Here is a 20,794-nt window from a genome sequence, read left to right on the forward strand (position 1 = left end):
CAGCACTCTTTGTTACTGAACCCAGACAAATCAATTAGAGATGACAATTTAAAAGACACTTGTTTGGCATGCCTGGCATATGGCACAGTTTTGAAGATAGGGAACTCTATGAACTCTACCTAGGCTGTGAATTCACTTATCGATTTCTGAATTCTGTCCCTTTATTAAAGCCCAGGTCCTCTCCTACCCACTCCGGGGAGCCTTCCCTAACCATACTGATGCTTGTCTTCCCTAACTTCCTCTTTTGTTACTGCTACATCCTGGGGAGAATCCAGATTTTGTGGGGACTGAAACTTGACAACAGCATTGTAACACTTTCTATAGAGAAAATGGAAAGATAATTCAAGTTTTCCTCTAGGTTGATCTGAATTTGCTTAGAAAAGTTTGATTTCACATGAATTATTAATAATGTCATATAAGTTTTCAGGGTGTTCTCTACTTTGGGAAAACCACTAGCAATTTTCTTTCATATATGAGCTCTAAGATTTCAGAACATTTCAAATTTCCTGTGTGGTGTCTAATTGAAAACAGTCTTATAATTGATAATGCTCAGTGACAAGATTGTCTTCAGTGTCCTCATGTCACCAAGTTTTCTAGGAAGGATGCATCTAATATGTAAAAGTATTACGGCTGACCCATCACATCCTGGCAAAGGAAACTGGGCAGATTCCTTGGAGCATCAAGCTGGGAATGTTCCTTCCTGAGCTCTATGGACTAGAACCGAGTGTATATACGGCAAACCTCTTGCTCTCTCTCCTATCTGTTTAGAGAGCTCAGAATGCACTGAGTATTTAAAAATATCCTTAGGATTCATTCCTCTCACTACATTTAGTAAAATATCAGTGAGAATTCAAAAATGTGTCTTTGAATTAATGAATGGAAAAATGAGTAAGTGAAGAATACAGGTCCAAGCATCTCCATATTCTATTTGCTCTTTTTTTCTGTATTTCTTATACTAACGATGTTGATAGAAATGTGGCTTATTTAACTGAATTACAGGCTTATCTTTTCAACTGCTGAGATTAAAATCTTGGTGAAACCACAGAATGTTAGCATTGGAAGATATACTAAAGATCACCTAGTTCAATATTTTTTCATTTTTAATGTATAAAGAAACTGAAGCTGAAAAAGTTATAAAGTTATTGTCCAGGGCTTTAGAGTAGCTCTTCTAAATCCTGACACCCACCTCTTACCACAACCATACTCTTTTTTATTTTTATTATTTTTTTGGCTGCACTGCATGGCATGTGGGGTCTTAGTTCCCCAACCAGGGATCAAACCCATGTCCCCTGCATTGGAAGCACAGAGTCTTAATCACTGGACCCCCAGGGAAGTCCCTACACTCTTTAGAACTGTAAAATAAATGCTTACCTTTTAACAGGCTCCAAATTCAGAATCCTTTCACTTGTCTTAAAATCAATCACTTGCACAGTTCTTCCCCTTCCTTACTTTTTATTTATTCAATGTATGTGTATTTAACATAATGGGAATGTAAAGAAACATGCTCCCTACTCTTAAAGAACTTATAGTCTCGTTAAGAGAAAAAACACATATGACCACATTCATGGCAGGGCATCAGTACAGAAAAAATCCTGCTGATTTCCCCTGAATTCAGTGTGAAATAAAAGTTGTTTCCTTTTTAGGTTATATATATATATATATATATATTTTTCATTTTTAATGAGACCTTTGAAGAATGGCATTCTAAGAGTTAAATCATTTCAGCAAGGCTGCTTATCTAAACAATAGAATTTTAGCCATGTCAGAATGGGGCTGTTGCTTTCAAGGGTGTTATTCTTTAAATGGAACATATCATCATCTTTGGTCATTGAACTAACCGGCCAAACATAGTTGGCGTATTTTGTTTTTCTCTGCTTGTGTCCTTGGGGTGATAAGTTAGGGATGTGAACAGAGCAACACAAACCAAATACTTCTCCAACCAACTGCTCTGATGTATCTCATGGGAAATAGCCTCAGCCAGTCCTGGGAAGTGGTTAAAGTGTGATGAAGAACGTGAGATCTTTGTTAACAAGCATGCATTCAGCAGATATTGATAAATATTTGAATCTTGAATATATGCCAAGGACTATTGAACACTCTGATGATGTAGTGGTGAGTAAGACAGAAAGATATCCCTGCTTCTGTGGAACTTACATTCTGGCAGGACAGATAGGCAATGAACAATGGTCCAGAAAATTCCATAGTAATGAGAGCTACACAGAGAAGAAAATGATTGATAAGGCATAGACTGGAGAATCAGGGAAGACTTCTGGGGGAAAATGACCTTATGGCTAAGACAAGAAGGACGCAACTGGGGAAGACCTGAAGGAAGGGCAGGGAAGATGCTCCAGGCAGAGGAAGCATTGTGTTCAGAGACCATAAGGGCAGAAGGATCTGGGCATGTCTCAGAAATAGAACTGAGGCTGGTGTGGCTGGGACTTGCAGGAGAAAAGAAATAGGGCAGAGGGTGAGGTCAGACAGGCAGGCAGGGAGCAGGCCACGTCAGGCTTTGCTGGCAGGATAAGGAGTTTGGTTTTAACTCCACAGACAATAGAAGCCACTGGAGGGTTTTAAGCAAGGCAGTTGTGTGATCTAATTTATTTATTAATTCTTTTGGCCGGGCCACTTGGCTTTCGGGATCTTAGTTCCCCAACCAGGGATCGAACCAGGGTCCGTGGCAGCAGTGGAAGCGCTGAGTCCTAACCACTGGACCGCCAGGGAATTTCCTAATTTATGTTTTTAAAGGAACATTCCTGATGCAGTGAGAAGAGTGAATTATAGGGAGGACAGAGGGCAGCAAGGAGACCAGTTAGGAGTGAAGGGCCATGTTCTAGGTAAGAGATGGTGGCCTCCAGACAAGAGTGGGGCTATTGCACAGACAGACCAGGCTACCTGACTCAAGAGCTAGGAGAAGCCAGTCAAGTCAGCTTACTAAACCCTAATTTCCTCACCCATAAAAAGTGGAGGATAATTTTCATCTTTGAGATTTCTTTTGGGGATTAAATGAGATAAAACAGAGTGCCCAGCAAGTTCTATGTGACATTCCACAAAATCAAAGCCTAGCCTCTGGCCCACCACTTGTCTTATTGAACACTGCCACGCCCATGTGTTAGGGATGATTGCTTTCACAATACACCAGTGCAGTTGAGTAGTTGTAACACAAACTATATGGCCGGCAAAACCTAAAATACTTACTCTCAGCCGTTTACAGAAAAAGTTGGCTGACCCCTGATCTAGATTGCAATGAAGAGTAAGAGGAATATAAGAGAGATGTACTATACACCTAGGAAAAAGTGCATTCGAAGAAATGTTAGTGGTGTGTCATGGACCATATTTTTCAAGTGCTCTGCAAAACAGAAGGTCCCAGCTGTAAAGAGGTGATTAATAAAGGGACCCATTTGACATGAACTTCAAACATCATTGTCATATAAACTAACCAATAACATCATGTAACATTTATATAGTGCCCCTATATTTCCATTCTATTCATCAATAATTTTGTTAAAATAATCCACTACGGATTTATAAATTCAGCATGAGACAGGATAAGCAATGGAAAAGACTCATATCAATAAGATAGAAGAACCATAAAAAAAAATACAGAGTTGAGCCAGGCAATCAACACATGTTACTTTAGCATTAAGTCTTATACATGTTAGGTCCAGGACAGGGTGCTGGGATATGCAGTGGTAGACATGGCAGTCACCACCTTTGCTTTTGTGGGACTTCGAGTTTAATATTTCCACCCACACTGTATGTGAGTATCTTTGTGTGAATGAAGGAAGACCCTCTCCTTCTTCCGCAAGACACATCATCTCCATCTGTAGGAAACCTTAAAACACATTGATTTGCTTAGGGTCATCCGCAAAAAATTTAAGATAAATGTTCAACTCTAGTGTAATATGATGTGACTGGTGCTAGGTTATGGCAGTAAACTTGCTTAATTACATGTGCAGGGGCCAGAGATATGTGTTCAGAAGAGAAAGGGATGATGATATTGTAAAGAAGGGACAGTACTGAGCTGAAGACTGGGAAGACTGTTTCTCTAGTTACCAATTTTTATTGTCAGTGATCTTTACTTATGGTTGTATAAATATCATGAGTGTCCTCGTGAATTTCATATGCTTTCTGAGACTTTCAATATGACATTTAAGCAAGTTATATACTGCACTTGCAAGAGTGGACAAGGGGAAGATCGTGGCAAAATAAAATGATCAGTTACAGGATGTCCAAGTGACCAGAAATGTTTGGTACTCCCTGAAGGTGCAGCCAGTTTGGGAGTAGTGTTGGGGAGTTGTGTTGGTGTTTCCTTTTTTTTTTTTTTAATTTTATGTTATGGAGTATAGTTTACTTACAGTATTTTGGTGTTCCCATTTTCATTGAATCTAATTTATTTATTTACTTCCTGGTTTGACTTTTAAAACTCAGATTTGAAGTTCAAGGTTTTCTGTCCCAGAAGAGTTTGCAATTAGAATTCCTAGGTGCAGAAGCCCCACCAGTTGCAATTAGAATTCCTAGGTGCAGAAGCCCCACATAAGGCCACTAGAAACAGCTTTACAAAGCATAGAGCCTAAAATAGGCAATTCCACTGGAGCTGGGAGCAATATGTGCATGGAGTAGGTCAAGGAGCTTCGTCATGATTTTTTTCCCTTTGTTTAGGACAAAAATGAACACATATATGAATTAAGAGAGCCTAGTTCTGGCTCAGCAGAATCTGAATGGAGGAGAGTAAAAGAATCAAGAGGGAACTAAAGGGAGGTTGTGGGAAGGGAGAGAATACTTTAATTGAACGTCTGTCCCTTTTCATTCTCCCAAATCTTGTTTTCAAGGTATCACTTTCTTTTATTCCTTTCCTCCTGTGTCCTAGATGCATGCCAATGAACAAAACAAAGCCCCTCTTTCCTTTTCTTTCCTGAGCACCCTCAACTGGAGTCAATACCACTCATTTCACTGGGAATTGGGGCAAGGGTAGTAAGGAAAATTTGCTTTTCCTTATTAATATATGGCTGAAAGTCACCAACTTATTTCCAATTGCTAATTAGTTTTGCTTCATGTTAACTTTTTGTATGTATTTTGGGAGATTGATATTACTAATATTCACATTACCATCACTTTATGTGTTTTTGAAATCCCAGACCAAAGTAAGTAAGAGGAATTAATAAAAAGTATTAGAATCAAAACGTGGAGATAAAGTAGACTTAACCACACCAACCTTTTCTCTTCTGTAACTCTACCATGAAGTTTATTATCATGGTAAAGTTTATTATTATGATGAAGTTTATTAGTCCCATTTCATAAACTATTTTGTGATTGGGTTTTTTTCTCTTTTACAAAGTAAAGAGGTTTATTCTCTAAATTTTGAATATATAAAGTTATAGCCCTGCAGATTAATGTGACATATAGTTTTAAAATATGAAAATTAAATGTGATTTAAAAAAATCTTACGTATAGAGATGTAAACCCAAAAGAAATAGATAAATATAATATAGTGATCTCTGATTAGCAAATATTTTCCCTTAGACATTTTAATTTTTAAATTGAAGTACAGTTGATTTATAATATTGTGTTAGTTTTGGGTGTAGAGCAAAATGATTCAGTTATACATACATATATATATATATACATTTTTTTTCAGATTTTCCACTATAGGTTATTATAAGATATTGAATATTGTCCCCCGTGTTATACAGTAAATCTTTGTTGCTTATCTATTTTATATATAGTACTGTGTATCTGTTAATCCCATACTCCTAATTTATCCTTCCTCTCCTCTCTTTCCCCTTTGGTAACCATAAGTTTGTCTTCTATGTCTACGAGTCTTTTTCTGTTTTGTGTATAGATTCATTTGTATTATTTTTTTAGATTCCACATATAAGTGATATCATGTAATATTTGTCTTTGTCTGACTTCAGTTATTATGATAATCTTTAGAACCATCCATGTTGCTGCAAATGGCAATATTTCCTTCTCTTTTATGGATGAGTAATGTTCCATTTTTTATATATATATATATATATATATATATATATATATATATATCTCACCTCTTTATCCATTCATCTGTTGATGGACACTTAAGTTGCTTCCATGTCTTGGCTATTGTAAACAGTGCTGCTATGAGCATTGGGGTGCATGTATCTCTTCAAATTAGTTTTTTTTTGCCTTTTCTGGATATATGCCCAGGAGTGGGACTGTTGGATCATGTGGGTGATTGTGTTTTTAAAACCAATAATTAGTTATGTTAAATTAGGTGAGTCAACAATACTTCTCATTCCATGCAGGAATAATAGAAAAATCTATTTCCTTTCAAATGCGTAAGGAATTAAGAAATGGAAGCAGATATTAAGATAAGTCACTTAACCATATTCTACATGGGATTGCAAAACTTACTCAGTAAATAAACATTATACTCTCATTCCAGTTGACTCTGATAAATATAGTGCTAAGCCATGATCTTTACTGCGTACTTAGAAGTATGAATTTCTACCCAGTTGAGACCATAAATGGGGGAGGGAAAACCAAAAGCCACAAGGGAGAAAACATTTTGGTTCAACTTTGTGCTTGGTGAGCTGTTTTCCCTCATAAAATTTACAAATTAAGGGACATACTTCGACTTATGATCACAGTCCCCGAGGGCAGTGGTAACCAAATATACATAGATGCTTCTTTTACTTGAGCAATGCTTTTCTATTACTTGCTTATTTTATGAAACAAATACACATTTGCTAACCATAATCTCTTGAACTTTAAAAATATTTTTTCACAGGCTAAAAATTTCTGTATTAACTCTTGCTTCCTTGTTGATTAGAGATTTCACGGACACCACATGAGAAAGCAGCCTCTCTCTCTCTCTCTCTTGCTGATGGTCAGGTGGGAAATTCCTACTGTTTAAACATAATCATGAGTTAGAGACTAATTACAGTAGCAATTACTCTGGAAGGAAGAGAGTGTCCAGTTGAAGTTGTGGAGAAGTATCATCAGTGTAGAAGCAGAGTGAGGAAAAATGAGAGGAAAGTTCCTACGGTCTTCCTTCTACTGGTGGTTCTTGAGCTAACAGCAGGCATCTCAAGGATAGTGCATTAAATAATGTTGAATCATAGAATGAGTTATTACCTTTTCAGTTCTTTCTCACTCCTTCGGTTAACATTAAGGAGAAAGTTCACATGTAGTGGCAGTTTTCACGTTCCTTTAAAACTTGCTAAGTCTCCTTTTTAACAGAGAGAGGGCCTTGGCAGAATACAGAATAAAACAAGAAATTAACAATATTTTGGGGACTTCCCTGCTGGCACAGTGGTTAAGAATCCGCCTGCCAATGCAGGGGACACGAGTTCGGTTCCTGGGCCAGGAAGATCCCACATGCCATGGAGCAACAAAGCCTGTGCACCACAACTACTGAGCCTAAGCTCTAGAGCCTGTGAAGCACAACTTTTGAGCCCACGTGCCACAACTACTGAAGCCCATGCGCCTAGAGTCTGTGCTCTGCAACAAGAGAAGCCACTGCAACAATAAGCCCCCACACCACAACAAAGAGCAGCCCCCGCTTTCCACAACTAGAGAAAGCCCACACGCAGCAACCAAGACCTAACACAGCCAATAAATAAATAAGTAAATAAGTAAACAAACAAACAAACAAAAAACCAATATTTTGTTTTCATCATATTGTCTAGTGCAATGGAAAGTGGTTTTCCATTAGGATAAGAAGAGAAAGTTTCTTTTAAAAATAAATTTGTTTAGTTAGAAAGTAAGTTAATTTAAATAAAAATATTCAGTAATGAAAGTGATGCACAAATATGAGAAATGTTGTGAAGTGACAACACAGTATGTTAAGAACATACTATTAGAGTCCTCTAAATAGAGATTAAATCATCTTCACTCAGACTTCTTCCATCCTTCTTTTTTATCTTCTCTTCTTTCTCTCTCCACTGTCCTTTTCTACCTTCTATCATTCAACAAGATGCATTGAGTCAGTACATAATATGCCTGATATTGTGGTGGGCACAGCAAACCCAGAAATACAAAGATTAATACACCGTTATCTTTGCTTTGTTGAGAGCTCAGTCTCACTGGAGACACAGATATGCAAACAGTTAATACAGAGTGAGAAATCTGGTGTGTGCGCAAGGTACCCAGAGGAGGGACAGGCATGTGAGGAGCAAGGGGAGGTATCGGGTTTCAACCTTGGGAATCAGTCCTGTGAAATACAGTCCAAGTTCATAAATGTATCCTTAATTTACATGTATGATACATTAATAAATTAATGTATATAAATTTTACAAATTATTTATTTATAAATTTATTAACAAATTTATCCTGAATAAATTAAGGATATACTAGAACAAAGCTCTAATGTATGCATTGCATTAGATACCGGGGGTATTGGACATGAAAAAGATACAGTTGAAGCTTCAAGCTTTTGATTAGAACGGGAGAGAGACAAGGAAAGCAGTGGTTATATAGGTCCATATCCCTTAACTGAAACCCTTGGAGGCAGATGTGTTTCCCAATTCTGAATTTTTAGAATGTTGCTATGCTGCATAAACTGCATATTACATGATACCCTTAAAAGGGTCTGGGGCAGATACCCCATAATGAAAACATACTCATTCACAATAAATGGAATAGACTAAATAGCCTCACATCAATTCAGTGGAGGGTGTTGGTTTTTGCAATGTTTAAGATTTCTGAATTGCAAAGAGTGTGGACCTATTTTTCACAATAACTAGAGGTATGTTGCTTTGGAAGAACAAAGAAAGGGCACTGAACTACACTTTAATAGAAAAGAGGTCAGGGAAGGCTTCCTTAAAGATGTAGTTTCTGAACAGAGACTTCCTGGATGAACAGGAGTTAACTGGACAGAGACGATGGAGGAGGCAGAGGGTCGGAGGATGGGGAGAAGTGTTTTTTAGGCAGTAGTGACAGCCTGTGAAAAGACAATGGACTCGGTGTTTGGGAGGAACTGCAAGTAATTCAGAATGGCTATGTGCATGGTGTGCTGAGACAGGGATGAGGAAGGGTGTGGAGATGGAAATGCTGATGGAGAAATGCTGAGATCGGGTGGGAGCAGTGGAAGGGGACTCTTGCTAAATCTTATCCTGAAGGATAAAGAGAGCTTTGAAAGATTTTCAAATCATGTGTGTAGACATGTGAACAGATTTGATATTACAGGACAATCATAATATCGGATGACAGAGCTGATACACTACACAAAACTGAGGCAGCTGTAGTTGTCCGGGTGACAGATGATGAGAGAATGCAAATGGGCATGGTTTGGCATCTAGTAATTGCTCAATAAATCATGGCACTTAGAAGAGCAAAGGCAGGGATGTAGTGTGGATGGCTAGGAAGGGACAGTTTAGAGATATTGTAAAGAATTATTTGGGACTCAGTATCTGATTGAACTGTCAGGGAGTGGGGCAGAGGGAGGGGTAGTCTCCTCCCCTCTGAGACCTACAAACCTCCTCTTCTAGCTTCAAGGTGTTCCATTTTAGACATGATGAAATATGGGTGTCAGTCTCAGGGAAACTGTCTAAGTTGGGTTTGGGAGTTGTTGTGTGATAGTTGCAGGCTTCATGCGGGTGAGATCACAGAGACAGTGCCTGGTACAAGAATTAAGGAAGACTAAGGTCAAAATCCTAGAAAATACTTAAGGGAAGGGAAAGGAACTGTCAGCTGTTGTTAAGTGCCTTCGAAAGATTAACTGAGACAAGGTCTGAAAAAATCCTTTATGGACATGGCAAATAGGAGGTCAACCAGCATCTGAGAAGAGCAGTTTCAGCAGCTGAGGAGGGGCAGAGGCTAGTGACTGTGAATGAAGGCGTGTGCAAGTGAGGAAGCAGGAGCACAGTGCTGGCTGCTGTCCTTTTAAGACACTTGGCTGTGAAGGGAGGGACACGGAGGACAAAATTAGAGGCAGTCATGGGCTGTATGGAAAGGTTTTTGGGAGGCGAGTTGCTGCTACACTCCCAGTAGTCAGCTTTTTTGCTTGTGTTGCAGCCGGCCTCTGGAGGAGAAATGTCTTTAACCTGAACACAAGTGTTTCTCAGAAACAGACGGCCACAGAAACAGACTGGACTGGAATAGCTCTGCAGGAACGCACGTGTTTCTGGGCTCGTGTCCCAGGTGCTGCTTCTTGTGCTAACTTACTGTAGAGGTTTTGCTCCTTTTCCCCTCTATTGTTTACCTGGTTGGCTGCTCGCCACTTGTTTAAGATGGCTCTTGGGGCTGTGTGGGTGCCAGGGAGCTGGCTTGTAAAATACCTGTGTGTGCGCAGGATTTCACGAGGTGATGCTCTTCCCTAGCTGCCCCCACTTGTTCTTTAGCCTGTATTCTCTGAATCACACATTCGATTTTAGTTCAGTCAATTCCTATGAGTGGCTGAGGGTATAAAGCACCAGGAGAGGCACAGTGCAGATAGAAGAAGACAGGGTGTTCGCCTCCATGGACCTTATAATTCTAGTCGTGGGACTGTCTTCTAAATAGCAGTAACAGTGGCTCTTAAACTTTGGGGGGACCTATAGATCTTTTGGAAAAGTTGATGAAAACTATATACCCTGTTTCCATGAAACAGCACACAGAATTTAACATATTTCAGAGAGTTTGTGAACTTGCTAAATTCTGAAGTGGTTTTTAAAATTCAAGTTAAGCCTGCCTAAACTATAGAGTCGTTTGTGCTCCATTAGTTTGTGACCTGGGCTAAAATAACGTTTCTGAGCCTGCATTTCCAGATTGTGCTGCCTGTCTCAAAAGGATTTTGTAAGGACTAAATGAGATATTACGAAGAAGCGGCTTAGCACAGAGTCCAACACAGAGCTGATGCCCATAAATGTTGTTTCAGGTTTAAGTGTGTTATGGAGGAAGTGAGCTAGGTGTTCAGCCCTGGGCACAGCTAACTCACTGCTCTCTGGTGAAGGAGTTATTCTAGGATTTCGTTGTCACTAGTTGGTGAAAACGTTGTCAGTTTCCCATGTTTCAGTCATTCCCTAGCTGTCTTTAGAATTTTTGCTTCATCTCCAGTCTCATCTGAACAATTACTATATTTCTATAATGTTGTTAAGCTTCCATGCACTTGCTTAAAAAGAAAACTTTGGATCCTGACCATCAACAGAAAACCGCTTTCACTTGCCATAAATAGAAAGTAACAGTAACAATAAACACTGAAACTAAACAATGAAAATTTAACAATGCTATAAATTCTAGTTAGATACCCGTGCTTCCTGAGGGCTTTGAGCCTGGGGCCTGCTCTCTTTGATAAATAGGGAGTTTAGCCAGTGTTTGCGAGAGAAGACTTTCTTCCTGTAATCAGAAGAACTGAGAGAGGACTGAAAAGGGAATAACTGTCTCTCTAAGGTGACTGGCTGTCATTTAATGCGCGGCCCTGCTCCGTGCACCGTCGAAACGCCTCTCTCCCGAATCCAGCGTGGGGCTCTCCTTTGGGACACATCATGTGAGGGGCAGTTACCCCAACCTCGCTCGGTACCCCAACCTGACAAATAAGTTCTGGGGGAGCAGCGTCCTGAATCCAACCGTCCCCTAGGACAGGAGCTCCGCAATGTCTTGCCATTTGAGCTCCTGCAAACAAGGACACTCAGAGGTCCTGCCCCCTTTTCCTTGATGCGTCAAACTCAGGGTCCGCCGCACACCCTCACACCTCGCGCTGCTCCAGAGTTTTGTATTTTCGTTGGACAGGTACCTGAGGCCACCTCGGTGCTGCCGGGACCTCGGAGGGGTGGAAGGGAGGCTACGGACGTTGTTTTGAAGCGGTCTGCCTGGCAAACACGACTTCTACGTGGATTGCAGGCTGTAATTTAATAATAATAAAAGCGCGAAAGCAAAATTGCCTAGATTTTATTCACCTAGCCCTTGAGTAAGCATCAATTAAGCAATAATCAGAGTTGACTGTTATTGGTACTAGTATTGTTTGCTACTACAATGGAACTCTCTTCGGCAGCCCGCAGGAAACAGGACCTGCCCCCAGTCCCTTCGCGGAGCCGCCTCCGCTGCCCCCTCCCCAGGGAAGAGCCCCCCCACCCCGGGCCCCCGCTCCTCCGTGCGGCCGCCGCCCCGCCGCCCCGCGCCGCCCGACTGGGCATGCTCGCCGGGGCCGGGCGGCCAGCGGGGAGCGGGCTCGGCCGCCCCGCGCCTCTACCTGAGCGGGGCCCGCCCCCAGCGCACCGGCCCGGGCGGGCACCTGGCGCGCGCGCTGCGGCCACGGCGGCGGGAGGAGACGCCGCGCGGGCCGGACGCTGCGGGCCGCGCTCGGCGTGCCTGAGCCGTCGCCGAACTTTTCTCCGCTAAATCCCACGTTTGGGGGGGCCGGAGGAGCGGGGCGGGGAGGGGAGGGCGAAGTTCCTGGAAGGAGCCGCCGCCGCCGCCACACAACATGGCCTCCTCCGCCTCCTCGTCTCCCGCGGGCGCCGAGGGCTCCCCTCCTGCGCAGGTGAGCGCCGCGCCGCCCCCCTACCTGTGGCGTCCTTCCCGGCGGGGGGCCCGGGCCGGGGGGTGCCGGCAGCCGGGGGTGGGGGCGGCGCCGGCGAGGCCAGCGGAGGGGACCCCATCCCGGCGGGTGCTGGGGGTCCGGGCTTAGGCGGGAGCTCGCCGTCTGCCCCGGCGCGCGCGCGCGCGAGCATCCCGGGGAAGGAGCGGGGGCCCCAAGGTGTGGGGCTCCTGCTTGGTAACGTTTGTCTAGAAGAAAAGCGCGGCCCAGGGCTCGGGACGCCCTCACCTCTGTCTCCCGTCTTTGGGCTTCTGGGTTCTCCGCTCGCCCCTTCGACGCCGTGCCAGGCCGAACCCCTCCTTTAGGATACGGGCTAAGTCGGCTGCATACGTCGGCGGGGAGGAAGGAAATCACCTGGTTCTGAAAGTTACCTTCAGAGTTAGACTTTTATTTATTTATGTATTTATTTCTCTTTTCTGAAGCTGAGTCAAGATACTTCATTTAACCCAGTAAGAATGCAACATCTACCTTAAAGAATGGGACATAGAGAAAGTGCAGGCCAGTGCGGATATATGGTGCAGTGCCAGGGGGTGGCTTGCAGTGGGTTTACCTTCCCCCGTAATCTTTGAGAGCCTTCCCTTGGCGTGCAAGTAAAACACCCACGACGTAAAAACTGGGTGCGTGATGTGCAAAACTGCAGCTTCAAGAAGGGTCTCCTTCCTCCCAGCCCACACCTCTCAGCAGATTGCCACCTTTAAGCCCACAGGAGTTTAGCAGCAATTTTGCAGCTGCCACTGTGTGTGTAACAGAGGATAATGGGTGTAAAACACTCTCGTATGTTTGCATGTGCATAGAAGGCCTACAGAAGGAGACTTAAACAGTAGTTGTCCTTGGGAAGGGAGCTGGAGGACAGGTGGGAGGGAGACTTAGTTTCACATACCTTTTGGGACTTTTTGTTTTGTTTTTAGCCATGAGTATACATTACCTATTTTAGAAAAACAAAACAAAACAAAAAAAAAAAACAAAAAGAGAAATATTACCGTTCCAAAAACCGAGGCACCTTTGCATAAACTTAAAAGCATTAGATTACCTAGTTTCAAGTTACCTGGATTTGCCCTTGAAACACACAAATCTCAGCCCTATTATAACTTTCTTTCAGTTGTCATTTCTAAAAATCCTCAAGGAGTCAATGAGAAGTCCTCAGAAGAAGACTCTTTAAGTCTTGACAGAATCCATTGGTGTTTTTTATTGCTATCTTGATTCTGAGTTTTCATTTTGCTTTTTTGAGATCAAGTGTGGTTTGTCTTATTTTGGAAGAGGCGCCTTTCTGGTAAAAGCACAGCCAGGAGACATGCTAGGGTTATACCAGAACTTATTCCAGGAGGCTGGGCCATCGCAAGAAGCTTCTAGTAGGAAGACCAGAAGGAGACAGTCTCAAAGTGGATGTGGATTGCTGGCAGAGCAGTTCAGACATCTTTCTAATCTGCAGACCTGGGCTCAAATGGATGCATCTTTAAGGAAGCAAATTTTCAATATCGAAAGTGAATAGAAAGTTAGAACCATAGCTGTGAAACAAAAACAGACTGAAATCAAGCAACCCATTGAATATCTTCAACCCAGCTGATTTCTCTAGAGGGCTGATTTCTGTTAGCTCTCAAATCTGTGGAGGATGAATAAGTGAGTTGTGAATCTGGACTGTAGTTAGATAGTTATTTATGATGAACTGTTTATGCCGGTTCTCAGTGTTCTTTTTGTTAAAGCATAAATAAATATCAGTTTCATGATCTGAATAGCGATATGTGAAGCTCCGTAGCAGGGAATGTGGCTCAGTGTCCTTCAGACAATATAAAGACCGGTGGTGTGTTTTGGAATCCAAGGAGACACTGTGGATTCTGAATTTGTTTGCGTTTTTGTGGCAGTGGTTACATTAGGGCTGTGGTTTTCCTTTACTCAGTACTTCAGATTTCCTCCCTTTTACAGCGTTAATGTGTGGAGCAAGTGAGTTTGCCTAATTCTAAAATAGTATTTTGGTAATTGAAAATAATATAATTGTTCTGGACGCTCAGTGGTTGTTCTTAGGTTGATTTCCAGTTAGTAGCATCTATGTTTAAAAGTTATCCATTGTTTTTTATACACAAAATGTTTATATATTTTTGTATAATGTGTTCCTGTAGTTATAGGAAGTCATTATAATCCAAATTGGTGATCATGTGAAATCCTAGCTTATATAAATGGCATTGTTACTTTTTTGAATAAATACCTCAAACTGATGAAACCAGCTACCTGACACTTTTAGGTAAGAAAGGTTCTGAGTTAATAAATTGTAAGTGGAATGTTTAGCCTTGCTACAATGTCTCCAAACTTACTGAGGTCTACCCTTCTGAAAAGATCAAGGTTACTAATGATCTAATCGGATCTGAAGTAACCTTTCCATGTCTGTATTGACTGGACTGTTGTTCACATAATTCTACCCTTGGATCTTACAAATGTAAATGCCAGTGAGATGTTGCGTTGATGCTAAGGTACCTGGAACAGTAGGGCCATTTAATTGAGATTTTTCATTTTCATCCCATGTCAATATATGAAAACAGTTTAAGATTTTTTAATTACCTTCTATGCATGATACAATTTTAAAAGTTATTTTGATATGGTGTGCTTTCTATTAGCTGTTTTTAAGTACTAGAGGCACAGCTGTGGTTAGTTATAGATTAAAAGTTCTATCAAAGTTAGGTGTGGTTTCTGTTTGAGTATCTTTTTCCTGATTGGACCCTAGAGGATGTGATAAATCTTCAAAATCTATGGTCAAGGTTGAATTACACCTTGAGCGCTGTCCCTTTGTGTTTGATACAGTGGGCAAACTGTATCTTCCAGTGGGTTTGTCTGTTCAAAAGGACATAGGTTTTTCCAGGAACCAATCAGGTTCCTGTTTGACCATGGGTGTGAGACCAATGGCACCAAAATAGAACCAATTTGTTGGTGTTTTATGGAAATTACTCCTGAATTTCCTCTCTTGGGACAGTCCTGTATGGATTAATCAGTAAGTGTCTTCTGTAGGGTGAGAAGAAAGCAATCATGTGTAACATCAAAGTTACATGTTTTCAGAACTGAGTAGAAGTGGTATTTTTCTTAGAAGAAACTGTCTTTAGTACTTGACAATTTATATTAATAATGAAGATTAAGTGAAGTAGTGTTTGGAGTTAGAGCTTTAAAATATGAAATAAATTATTTTGGTATTTCTTTCATCAGATGATGCTCAGTTCCTGCCATTTTCTGATATTAAGAAAAAGGAAATATTGAAAAATTGGCCCTAACATAAATTTTGTTTTCTGGGCAGGGCATGAATATTTGGACCTGGTCTGGTAGAGGAAAGGGGCAGAATGGAAGTTAATTTAAATGCCAGTGTAGGCTAAAGAACTGTGTGTGGCTGACTTGGAGAGGCTGTTTCCCAAAGTGTTTTAAAGATAACTATGGTGATTCATAAGCAGCTATTTTGTCCCTCCAGCATGGAACTACATTTCTGTGCTGCGCAGCTCCTCTGGGTGATACCCTGACTTAATGCCAAGGATCTGCTTACAGGTGTGGGGCTTCTCTTATCCCTCTTTTTTTCACGTCATGGCATTTTATATGGAATCTGGCAAAAAGCAGCTCTGTGACCACAGCTTTGCCCTTTAGCATCAAACAGCGGGCTTGACACACAATAGGCTTTCAGTTTGTGTTTGATGATCGGTAAATGTTGAGAAGGATCTAGCATTCAGGTTTAGGAGCAGCATTTACAACATGGACAGTGTTTTGCACTCCTGTCATGTGAAAGGCACACCCAGGTACACAGAGTCTTGGTTCTTACTCTCAAGAAGTTCCTAATCCAAGTGACTTTGAGTTTACATAGGACAAGACTTGCAGAGTGCCAGCACCAGCAAGTTTTCCACGTGTAGATCTTTGGTATCATTTAATCAGGTGCCTCATATTTAGTTTGGCCTTTAGTGTATAATCAAGAAAGGAAGAAAATGTAGATAAAGGTACCTAAGAATTTAAGGAGAGGTGCATCAGGAAATAGACTTGTACTTCCTAATTTCTCCCCTGAAAAGTGCCACAGAATGGAAACGTGTACCAAAAGGCATAGAGAACTGTCTGAGAAAGTGATCTAATTTATTGTTGTTTATGGTGACCTAATAGTCATAGTTTGGATAGACCATAATTTAGTTCATAATTTCCTTGTTAATAAACATTTGTCTTGTTTCTAATTTTTTGGCACCTACAGTGCTGCAAGTAGATATCCTTATGTGTTTATATGTGGACTATAGAAAAATGGTACAAATCAATCGGTTTGCAAGGCAGAAATAGAGACACAGATGTAGAGAACAAGCATATGGACACCAAGTGGGGAAAGCGGGGAGGGTTGGGGGGGGAACGAATTGGAAGACTGGGATACCAAATTGTACACTCTAAATATATGCAGTTTATTGTAAAAAATAAAGAAATAAAAAGTTAAAAAAATATACTTATGTGTTAAAAATAGTTCATACTTTAATCGGGTAGAGAAGACATGCATCTTTAATAACAGCTGTGATTTATTTATTTATTGGCTGTGTTGGGTCTTCGTTGCTACATGCGGGCTTTCTCTAGTTGTAGAGAGCTACTCTTCGTCACAGTGGGCAGACTTCTCATTACAGTGGCTTCTCTTGTGGAGCACAGGCTCTAGGCACGTGGGTTTCAGTAGTTGTGGCACGTGGGCTCAGTAGTTGTGGCTCGCGGGCTCTAGAGCACAGGCTCAGTATATGTGGCACAGGGGCTTAGTTGCTCTGTGGCATGTGGGATCTTCCTGGGCCAGGGATCGAACCTGTGTCCCCTGCATTGGCAGGCAGATTCTTAACCACTGCACCACCAGGGAAGTCTCAGCAGCCGTGATTTCTTGTGCCTCTCTTGGTAGACGCCATATATTTCAAAACAAACTGTAGAGCAGGAGTCATTACCCCACCTCATTTTATACACAAAGAAACCGAGCTTCAGGCAGGCTGTACAAGTTATGGTTGATAAGAGCTGAAACTGGATTGGAACCCCTGTCTGTGTGAGCAATGGGCAGAACAGTGATGGTGAAACCAGGAGGCCAGGAATGAAGTCCCCATCCCCAAGTAACTTGTAGCATTGGATCCTCAGAATCTTATGATCTCTTGGGCTTCAGTTTCTCCACTGGGAAAAGGAGAGAGTTGGAATAAACTATTTCTAGGGTTTAGTCCAGCTAAAACAATCTATCATTCAAAAATATAAACTCTAAAAGAGAGGTAGAGATAATTAGTAATAAAGTGATATAGAAGCATTTCCCTACTCATTTTGGCATTCCTAATGTTAGGGTACTTTTCCAAATGTTGGCAACTTTCAAGTTTATTTTGTATTGTTTATTTTATTTTATTCATTTATTTTTAAGCTCTTTATTGGAATATAATTGCGTTACACTCTCGTACCAGTTTTTGAGGTACACCAAAGTGAATCAGCTGTTTCTATACATATATCCCCCATATCCCCTCCCTCCCGCGACTCCCTCCCACCCTCCTGTATTGTTTAAGTGATTTATTTTACCCTGAAAATCTGATTTTAAAGAAATTGTGCTTTTTGCAATTCATGATGTCTTAGAGCATCAGGAATTTATTAGTTCCAAGGGCAAACAGCAAGAGGACGTCTTAGTGCGTCTGGGCTGGTAGCTGAACACTCACCAAAGGCAAGGGATTTGAACGGGAGTGAAAGTGGGACACTTCACTTAGTAGGTGGAGAGCAGTGGGGTAACTGCTTGGCTTCTGTGGGTCCTTTAGGTTTTCTTTTCTCCTCCTCCTCCCCTCCCTCTCCCCTTCCTTCTCACCTTTTTCCTCTTCCCCCTCCTTTCCTCCTCCCTTTTCTTCTTTATTAAATTTGAGATATGACCTGTGATATGCTGGTAAACTGGCTCTCAAAAAACAAAACAAAACCAAAAGGTCCTGATTTATAGCATTTGCCTGTTTCTGTAGTTAAAGTATAACTTTTGATGACTAATTCCAGTATGTGTATGGGGGTTCCCCCACATTAAGCAAGCAGTGCTCCAATACCAGCAGGGTGTCCTGCGACTCAACTCAATTCTGACACTGTCTACCCAGAGACAGCGTGAGATCCCACAGGTTAAAGGCTTAGTTCCAGGAGTCTGCCCCCCACCTTCCTACCCAACTTTAGATGCAAGTCACGAGCCCAGCTTATCACCCATGCTTCTGACCAGTTGGCTATAGATTAGAGGTTCCAATGACCCCTTCTTGGGTTTGATTAATTTGTTTGAGCAGCTCACAGAAGTCAGAGAAACACTTTACTTATTAGATTACCAGTTTATTATAAAAGGTGTAACTCAGCAACAGCCAGATGGAAGAGATTTCTGGGGCAAAGTCAGTGGAAAGGGCTCAGAGCTTCCATGCCCTCTTGGAGGACATTGCTCTCCCTGTGTCTCCCCAGGGAACCTCCATCTCCAGTCTGGAAACTCTGCGAACCCCCTCCTTTTGGGTTTTTATGGAGGCCCCATTACATGGGGTTGATTGATTAAATCCTTGGCCATTGGGCAGTTGATTCAACTTCCAGTCCCTTTCCCCTCCCTAGAGGGCCGGGGGGTGGGGTGGGTGGGGACTTTCAGTCCCAGCCCTCTAAGCATGCGGTTGGCTCTACTGGCAACCAGCCTCCCTTTCTGAGGAGCATTCCAGAAGCTCATTAACATAACAAGACACCTTTACTGCTCTCATCGCATAGGAAATTCCAAGGGTTTTAGGAACACTGTGCCAGGAACAGGTTGAAGACCAAATATACGTTTCTTATTGTAAATAACAATATCACAGACTACTTCCATTGTGGCTGATTGCAAACTGCCAGTGGGAGGTGAATATGGAGTTGGGAAGAGATGTACAGAGCTGGCTGTCTTGAAAGCTGGTATTAGCTAGTTCCAGCACACCACTTACACACTGGGCAATGCACTGAATTTTTTTAGTTGAATCAATCATCTGTTTATCCAAAATATATGTGGCACGTAACAGATATCAGGCACACATGGGGAAGCCTGGGCAAATAAGAACCCGTTTTTACTCTTCAGAATGTCATAGTTTAGTAGGCTGTTTAAATGAACTTTAAGTAAAGAAAGGACTCTTGTACTGAGAATGGTTGATCAGGTCTCTTCTTCCACTGGGAACAAAATAAATACCAAGTAGATCCTGAGTTATCTGGCTTAGAAACGAGAGAACCGGATGGACCTAGAGATTGTCACATTGAGTGAAGTAAGTCAGACAGAGAAAGACAAATATCATATGATATTGCTTATATGTGGAATCTAAAAAAAAAAAAGATACAAATGAACTTATTTAGAAAACAGAAATAGAGTCACAGAGGTAGAAAGCAAATTTATGGTTACAAGAGGGGGGAAGGAGTGGGGGGGAGGGATAAATTGGGAGATTGGGATTGACATGTACACACTACTACGTGTAAAATAGATAACCAACAAGGACCTACTGTGTAGTACGGGGAGCTCCACTCAGTACTCTGTAATGACCTATATGGGAAAAGAATCTGAAAAAGAGTGGATATATGTATATGTGTAACCGATGCACTTTACCATACAGCAGAAACTGCCACAACGTTGTAAATGAACTATACTCCAATAAAAATTAATTTTAAAAAATGAGAACACTGAGGTCTGTAACTGTGTTATTAGATGTTAGAAGGGTGGAACTGAGACTTTTAAGGTTCTGTTTCTTTGGAGGTCAAGTTAAGCATAACAGACTTTTTCCCTTCCCTTTGTGTGTGTCTTGGTGTATGTGCAAGTTTGTTAATCACCTTTAGTGAGATATAACTTACATACAATAAAATTCACCAAATTTAAGTGTCAGATCTCCCACTCTTACAAATATTATGCCACATCACGACAGAATATTTATTATCCTAAGAAGTTCACTTGTGTTCTTTCCCCATTAAACTCCCTCCAACCCTCCAGGCAAGCACTGTTTTGATTTCTTTCCCCATAGATTTGCTTTACCTATGTGTTTTCTTCTGTGCCTGGCTTCTTTCCCTTAGCGTAATGTTTCTGATATTTATCTGTGCTGTTGTAGGTATTCTTTTTTGTGGCTGAGTAACGTTTCATTGTATGACTATACCACAGATTGTGCATCCATCCATCTGACATGGGGATTGTTCTCATCTTTGGCTATTATGAATAAAACTGCTGTGAGTATTTTTGGATAGATATTTTTGTTGACATAGGTATTCCCTTATCCACATCTTTTTGTGTGTGTGTAGGAGATTAGATACCAGGAGTAGGATTGTAGAATCAAAAGGTAGTGTATGCTTAACTGTACAAGAAAAAGACATCTC

General features: G+C 41.4%; 1 protein-coding gene across 2 annotated transcripts in view; it reads left to right on the plus strand.

Annotated features, from left to right (window-relative positions):
- Nucleotides 1-12,327: 12,327 nt before the first annotated feature.
- ANK3 (ankyrin 3) overlaps nucleotides 12,328-20,794 on the plus strand; it is a 679,472-nt gene continuing 671,005 nt past the window's right edge. For both annotated transcript variants that reach the window (XM_057734351.1, XM_057734352.1), the window contains exon 1: nucleotides 12,328-12,436. In XM_057734351.1, the coding sequence (XP_057590334.1) occupies nucleotides 12,380-12,436 (57 nt within the window). In that variant the 5' untranslated portion in view covers nucleotides 12,328-12,379. The remainder of the gene's footprint in view (nucleotides 12,437-20,794) is intronic.

This window comes from Hippopotamus amphibius, chromosome 5, assembly GCF_030028045.1.
Source record: "Hippopotamus amphibius kiboko isolate mHipAmp2 chromosome 5, mHipAmp2.hap2, whole genome shotgun sequence".
Taxonomy (NCBI): domain Eukaryota; kingdom Metazoa; phylum Chordata; class Mammalia; order Artiodactyla; family Hippopotamidae; genus Hippopotamus; species Hippopotamus amphibius.